The sequence below is a fragment of the Fringilla coelebs genome, assembly GCF_963513975.1.
Source record: "Fringilla coelebs genome assembly, chromosome: Z".
Classification (NCBI taxonomy): domain Eukaryota; kingdom Metazoa; phylum Chordata; class Aves; order Passeriformes; family Fringillidae; genus Fringilla; species Fringilla coelebs.
The window spans coordinates 9,638,776-9,646,430 of NC_140031.1; the positions used below are offsets into that span (position 1 = coordinate 9,638,776).

Consider the following 7,655-nt stretch of genomic DNA (forward strand, 5'->3'; position numbering starts at 1 on the left):
GCTGGCTGACAGCTTTTCTGACCTCCTGAGCTGAGCTGGACAGCTCTAATGTGAGTTTGGAGCAGATGTGTGCTGGGAATGGGTGATGGCCCTCCACACATATTTTGGCCAAGAGTGTATTCTGTGCCCATGCTGTGGTATCTCTGTGCTTTCAGCTCCCTTGTTGCTCCTGTGCCAGGTCAAACCTGGAAGAGAAGCAAAGATCAGGGGTCACCACCACCATGGCCTTTATTGGTGAGACACAGGACAGAAAGCCATGGGCTCACTCCTGCTTCTGAAGTCTCCTGCCTTTTTTCTGTGGTGCTGCTTGAACCACATCCGGGATATTCACGTTGAGACACCATAACCTGGGATTGCCATGGTGCACCCACAGGCTGATGAGAGAGCCTCTGTGGAGCTGGTAGGGCCATGGCACTTGGAGCAGCACCAGAAAGATGCAGCCCCAGGAAGAAACTGTGTGGGGTCTGAAGGACCAGTTTAGCCCTGCAGGACTATGGACTGTCCCACTCTTGGCTCTTGTTGACTTTGGGCTTCATGCTTCTCCCACAGTAGGACAGATATCCTGTGCTCCTGAGCACCACGGATCTTACAGCAGTTTGGGACTTCTCTGACCAAACACAATGTGGGTGTTGGTGCTACCCCACTTTCCTTGGGGCTGCCTGAGGGGACAAGGGAACCTGCATGGGACAGCTGTCCTCGTCATCCTTGGCAAGGAAGCATAGGTGAAGTCCTGGTGCCTCTGCATAATTAGGTTGTGATTCCAGATAAGTTCCTACACAAATGCTGGGCAGATGGTCAGGTTCCCATTTCAACACTTGGCCAAAACTTGGAAACAGTCTAGCCTCTGTTCTCCAGCCTTGGACGACCCTTGGGGTGGTTCTTCAGGAGAGTGAAGCATCTTGAGCTCATGCACATCCATTTTGTTGTCCCCACTTGCTTCCACTGGCACTGATGAAGGGCTGTCCAGGGAGTCAAAGTCCCATCCAGAGACAGGCTGTGCTTACTTGAAATTCCCATAGGTTTCAAATGAATTCAAATAACTGAGGGCTAGTTCATAGCAGAGCCCATACTGTTCCTGTGGATAAAAGGATGCACATGAGACTCTGGTGGACCAACACCTGCAGTGGCATGTCAGCATTGGTCTCCAACAGCTTCCTGACACAGAGCATGCCAGACACAGGTGCGGTCCACCCTCCTCCCCTCAGCTGGAGTCCACCTTCCCCAGCTGAGGAATGCAGGCATGTGCTCCAGGAGCTGGAAGGATGGGCAGCACCAGCACTGGAGCCAGCTGGTTCTGGCAGGAGAGCCAGCATCCATGACACAAAGTGTTAAGCAGGCAGGTGGACCAGAAAGGGGCCACTCATCATGCAGGATGCTTTGGTGTCCCTTCAGTTCTGCAGAACCTGCCACTCAGGGAGTGGGTGTGTCCCAGCAGCAGAAACTGGAGCTTTCAATGATCTCATCGGCACCAGGATGATCTGAGCACTGAGGGGCTAGGGCAGCTACTGGGGCAATGCAAGATACAGCTCTTGCTGTTCTGCTGCCATCCCAGCTGGGTTTGAAGTCAGCACCTACCACATTTTTAATGAACTGTCTGCGCCTCCTCTTCAGCATCCTCACAGCCTGGGACACATCCACCACGCCTTCGCTTTGGATCTGCTCACACAGGAACCCAGCAGCACAGAAGATGCCACTCCGGCTGGCTCCGTCCCTGTGGAGGAGGGCAAGAGGAGCTTCATTTGCTCTGGGATGGCAGGTGGCAGAGCTGAGCCTCAGAGGTGTTCCCCTAGATCCCCGCACTCTCAGGATCTTCTTGGCCACAGATCCCACACCCAGCCAGCCTCCACAGGAAGCCTCCTCCCTCAACATAGCTGAATTCTTATCCACACATCCACCCGAGATGGAAGTGTCACCAATGTCACTGACACAGCCTGAGCTGTGTCCAGCTCTGTGCCATGGCTGCTCCTCCAGGAGACATCACTCACCAGCAGGTGACAAGGATGTGTCCATCCTGGCTCTGCCGATGATGTGTCTCCACCTTCCCTAGCAGGCTGATGATGGTGTCGGGCTGTGGGGGAAGGTGCTGCTGCATGGGCCAGTCTGTCAGTTGATGTAACTGGATTTCCACTGCAGATTTCTTGGGCTAGTGGGGAAGAAAGACAGTGGGCTGGGCAGAGCAGAGACCTATTGGCTTCATGGAGGGAAGGGGAGGGACAGTACATGGCAGTCCTGGCTCAGCCATGCACATTGGATCAAGGGAGCAGCCCCACAGTGGGACATGCCACTCCAGACTTTGCTCTTCTCCACCAAGAGCTCTGAGAGCAACAGATACACAGAGCATAAAAGAAGAGCTGAGCACCAGGTGCAGCTCAGACTGATACCAGTCCTGTGTCCAGCTGCCTGCAATAATTCCCTTTCTATGAACCTCTGAGATGTACAAACGCCATCCATAGCTGCTGTCCTCCAGTTGGAAAGGCACACAAAACCACCTCCCAGTTCTACCTCTGCCTGCAGCCTCACTTCCTTGGGATTAACCTCTCTGCCAAGGCAAAAGACTCTGCTGTGGCCAGTGCCCTGCCAGGACACCACCAGATCCTTCTGCCATCACTAGCTGGGACTTTGACCCCAAATTAAAGCCTATTGACAGCTGCTTCTCCCAGCTCATGCAAAGATTCTTCTAAAAGGAGTTTGCCAGCTCTGAGCAAAGGGCCCACCTGCTGCCTGTTGCTGAGGACAAGCGTCCAGGTTGTGAAGCCAGCCCCAGGCTCCTCTGACATCAGCTGGACGTGGAAGCGGCCATAGTCATCTTCACCCTGGCTGGGCCAGAACTGCACGTATGTCTGGGGGAGGGCAAGAGGGGCATGATCACACATGGCCCCACCTGCACGCAGGGCAGAGCTCGGCCCCTCACACGGGGGGCTCACACCAGCCCCTCGCCCATAAGCCACATGCACATGGCTCTGCCAGACCCTTGCTGGGCACCAACCCAGTGCTGCAGCCAGAGAGGACACCTGGGTAGGGGTCAACAAAACCCGAGGGATGCTCATTTGCAGTGTGAGCGAGGGCAGCCCCCTGCTGGAGCTGTGGAGCTGGGGCTGTGCTCAGGGCTCGCCCAGGTGGAGCTCCACAAGCCTGCAGCAGGTCCTGGAGCAAGCAGGGCTCTCATGGTAAGATCCTTGCAGGGCCAAAGGCAGAAATCACACTGCTCGGCCCCACAGGGAGCCAGGAGAGGGGAGAGCTGTCAGAGCTTGGGCTGCTGACCTTGTCCAGCTCCTGGAGTTGATTCAGCACAACTACCGAAGTGCAAGTGTAGTCCCAGACCAGAGCCCAGAAATCCACCAGCGTGGTGGGGAAAGGCAGCTGTGTGATGATTATTCTCTCCTCCTCGGTGTACGTCTGCAGAAGACATGACCGTTTGTGTGGGGAGAGCCCCACAATCCCTGAGAGCCCTTCCCACAGCGGGAACAGCTCCCTAGCGCCCTGCTGAGATGGAGAAGGCTCAGGCCGCCCCAGCCCTGCTCAGAGCAGCTCATGTTAGCGCCGCGCTGCCCTCTCAGCTCCTCGCACCCGGGCTCAGCTCCCAGCAGGCTGTGGCTGGCACACGCCGCTGCGCTGCCTGCGCAGGCAGGGCTCCGCCGATCGCGGTCGCGGGGGCCATCTCCTGGCAGCAGGACCAGCAGTTACCGCGCAGCAGCCCGAGGGCTGGGACACCTCCCCCGGGCGGGGGGCTCTACCCTGGCCTAGAGCAGGGCTGCGCAGGAGGGGCCCGGCTGCCCCGAGCCGCTCCCGCTGCCGCGGCGGGCGGAGCCTTACGCTGGCGAACACGGCGTTGATGTACGCTGGCGAGCCGTCTGCGTTCACCGAGGACATCAGGATGGGCCGGCAGGAGTCCGCTGCAGAGGCAAGGAGAAGAGGGGGGGAATGATCGGTTGTTCCCTCCCTACAGCGAGGCAGGGGGCTTTCCCTGCAACACGTACAGTCGACATAGCTCCCTGCAGCATGGGTTGGAGAGGACTGAACGGGCAGGCACCACCACACCCACGGCTCTGACAGCTCGGGGCACCCTGATGAGGAGTGCCCAAAACCCTGTGGCTGGGGGCACAGCACATCCACCCTCCTCATTGCTCTCTGATGTGCCTCATCTGAGCCTCTCCAGTGGGAAAGTTTAGACCAGGGACATATTTATGAGAGGTATACTTCGAGTACCTGCAACAGGCTCAGAAGGAGTCAGCCTAATCTGTATTTATTATCTACTAACCAGAGTACAACACCTGGACCCTGAGCCCAACCTTTCAGTGTCACGTGCCGGGGAGGGAAGAAGCAGGAAAGCATCGTTCCCGCCATGCTGCTGTCAGGCTCTGGCTTTAGAGCAAGAGGCTGCCCAGCCCTGCCAGTGTTACCTGGCAGGATCCCTGGCTTGCGGTTCTTGGGTTGGTTTCTGGGTTTCTCTGCTTCTCTGCATGGCAGGAGCTGGAACAACTCAGAAAATCTCTGCAGGGCCTGTAGAGATGATTCACCCAAGTCAGTCCTGCCTGTCAGCAACTCACCTTCTTGGGCCACTGCAGAGAAATGATCCCCCATCTCCATCCCACTGCTGGGGAGGGGAGCAGAGAGGGGGCTGGCATCACAGATGAGCCCTCCCAGCCAGTGCACCGTCTCCTGGTGGTACCTTGAACTCCTTCTCTAGGGTGCTGTTGCAGCCTGAGGTCTCATCGTCTCGAAGGGAGTGCACAAGGCTGGCGATGCTCTCCACGGGCACCCCGGTGCTGCCGCAGAGCAAACCTTCCAGAAGCGCCTCGTACAGGAAGCTGTACTGCTCCTGCGGGAGGACACAGCTCAGCTGCACAGTCTGGAGCCAGTTCAGGAGGAACCCTGGAGCTCCAGATCACCAGCTGTCTTCAAACTGTGCCAGAAGTGAGGCAGGTTCATCCTTCACCTTCCGGCTGCGGATCCCTGAGGCCAGACACTTCTCATTGCAGGCAGCCCTGCTTTGGGACACAGCCAGCAACTCCAGTCACGCAGACAAGATCATCTTCCTGAGTGCTCCCTCTCACACCACATCCCTGCTCTGGGGAAGACCACCTGGAAAACCTGTGGACTAATCAGACCTTGTACAAGAGGCTGGTTGCTCCAGCCCAACCTGGTTTTCTCTGAAGGAGCCCAGCACCGAGCAGATCATGGGGACATAGTCCCTAGGCCAGGACACTACTGCCCAGAAGCTGTCAGGAGGGCAGACATCCTGAAAGCCAGACGGACAGGTGGACACTTGTTCATCATCCTTGCCTACAAGACAGCCCTTCTGTGTCAGGGTGACTGACACATACAAATGCTGCTGATACCTCAGAGAGTCTCAGGGAAATGCAGATTCCAGCTAGCTTTGGACACAGCATTGAGAAGAGATGCTTCAGTTTCCATCACCTGGTAGCCCTAGTCCCTGTGGCTAGAGCAGGAGCAGCATGGCTAATGTGGCTTTGCTTGCCACATCCCTGGGAAGGGTGGTGTTGACAGCAAAGGGTTAAAAGAAGAAGGATGGTTTTTTCATTCAGAAGGAGCATGGTGGATTGTCTCATGTGGCCTTATAATTTGTAATACCAAGGTCTGGAAAATGACAGTGTGAGAAATCCCATACACTGTGTATAAACAGCCTATTGCTGTTTGTCTTCTCTCTGCTTTGGGGAGTAGAATCCATGTAGAGGGAATGCTGGTGTTTACAGAGACCTGGAGCCCATTGTCATGAACATGGCTGAGCTCCCTGTTTTGGGAGAGATCAAAGGCCAGAGATCACAGAGACACAGAGGAGATCACAGCCCAGCTGGTAAACTACAGGTGCACAGGCCTTTGTTAAATGGCTGAAAAGAGCAGCCCCACTGTCCCCAAGCATGAACAGAGCCTGATGGTGCTGGTGTTCCCACTGATGTGTTACCTCCTGGCATCCCCCAGCTAGCAAGGTGATGAATAAATTTACTCTTGGCATTTCAGCCATGGGTTTGTGGTCCTTCTGGCCACCAGCCTGTGTCGACTCCCACAGGTGGGCATTGTCTCTGCAGCCCGAGGTGTGGAGGGAGCAAATTCCTCACCTTGGTCTGCACCATGCTGACCCGCTGCTCCCGCAGCTGCTGCACACATCCACCTTCCCCTCAGCCTTGCCCATCTTCAAGAGGAAGTCCAGGGCGATGAAGGTACCTGTGCGCCCGATGCCTGCACTGAGGACACAGAACACCGCGGGTCAGTGCTGCCCCCGCTGGCTGTGCCCCCGCACCGAACAGCCCCAGCGCGGTACCTGCAGTGCACCAGCACGGGGCCTGCAGGTGCTTCCAGCACCCTCTTGTTCACCACCTCCACCAAGCCCAGCAGCTGCGACGGGTTTCTGGGCACCCCGTGGTCCGGCCACAGCAGGTAGTGAAACTGCTCCACTGCTCTTGGCAGAGCACAGCCTGCCTGCAGAAAGGGAGACACGGCTGGCAACAGGGAGCTGGAAGCGGCCAGGAAACTTGTGTCAAGTGATTGCCTGCCAACAAGGAGGCAGCAGTGGAGAAAACCACTTGAGAGGGCCACCAGCACAGGGTGCTCCCTCCAGCATAAGGACTGCTCCACTCTAGCTCCTCAGACACTGAAGGGCAGATTCACCCATCACACAGCCACAAAATTCATTTTGTCCTCTGCTTCACCGTGAGCAGTGAACACAAAGCAGAAAAAGCAGCTCGTGCCCCAGAGGGAAATGATACAAATCACAGCTTAGGGTATTTCCACAGTCATCAAAAAGCCCTCTCTTGCCCAGAAAAGCTATACCCTAAGGCTCTTACTACATTGATGTGAATGGAGTCACTTGTTGCCAGCCCATTGTGATTTTTCTCTAAACATCACATTCACTTGGCATGAACTAATGCTACATCTTACCATCAGGTGCTCTTGGAGCTTTATGTTTCAGCTACATATTGCTCTGGGCAAAACAAGAAAGGACAGGAATATTCATAACTGCATTTTCTTTATATTCTACCTGTTTTCCCTCCTTGCCACTCCTTCAGCTTCTTCCCTTTATCTGAGGCGTAACTTCAGCAGGAGCACACATCTTGGGAAATGACCTTATGTAGGTTATTGTAAACCATAATCTACGTGCCCAGGTTTAGGGCTGTAAGTGACCAAGGAGCTTCAGTGTGGACCTTCTGCAGATTGATTCAGGTGACAGGCAGGCACCTGAATCCCATCCTCTTGGATGTGCAGAGATTCCGTTCCATTCCCTTTATCTGCTTTCATACCCTTTGAAATCACCTCACCCAAGCCCTCAAGAATCTACAATATTCCCATGTGCAACGTCAGTCCAGACTCCTCTGGGATGACCACTGGAGCTGACTGACTGCCTTTGCCTGGCACAGAAACCTGGGACTGATGCCCTGCCATGGATTCCATCTATAGCAACCTGCTGACACTGCACATTTTTAGGCTGGAGGCCAGGCTCGCCACAGGGTTCATGTCTGACAGCTCCCACCAGCTGCTGGAACCCAAACACATCATGCATTCCCACCTCAGCTCCATGCCAGACTAAAGTCCACAGGGGCCACAAACCAGAACACCTCACAAGTCCTTCTGAAATCTGTGCTGGGAGAGGAGGCAACCAAGCTGTCGTTAATAGCTGGTCCCGACAGAAAACCTAAAAA

The 7,655-nt window shown here is 55.5% G+C and overlaps 1 protein-coding gene across 1 annotated transcript; it reads right to left on the bottom strand.

Moving 5' to 3' along the window:
• Positions 1-632: 632 nt before the first annotated feature.
• LOC311165578 (receptor-type tyrosine-protein phosphatase mu-like) lies at positions 633-7,516 on the bottom strand (the record flags this gene model as incomplete). Its single annotated transcript, XM_084225653.1, has 12 exons — positions 633-1,075; positions 1,576-1,711; positions 1,986-2,143; positions 2,715-2,840; positions 3,262-3,396; positions 3,814-3,893; positions 4,401-4,500; positions 4,670-4,819; positions 4,937-4,988; positions 6,099-6,203; positions 6,281-6,438; positions 7,487-7,516. 12 exons carry the CDS (start codon positions 7,514-7,516, stop codon positions 1,001-1,003), a joined length of 1,305 nt encoding a protein of 434 aa, XP_084081779.1. The 3' UTR covers positions 633-1,000.
• Between the last annotated feature and the right edge of the window lie 139 nt (positions 7,517-7,655).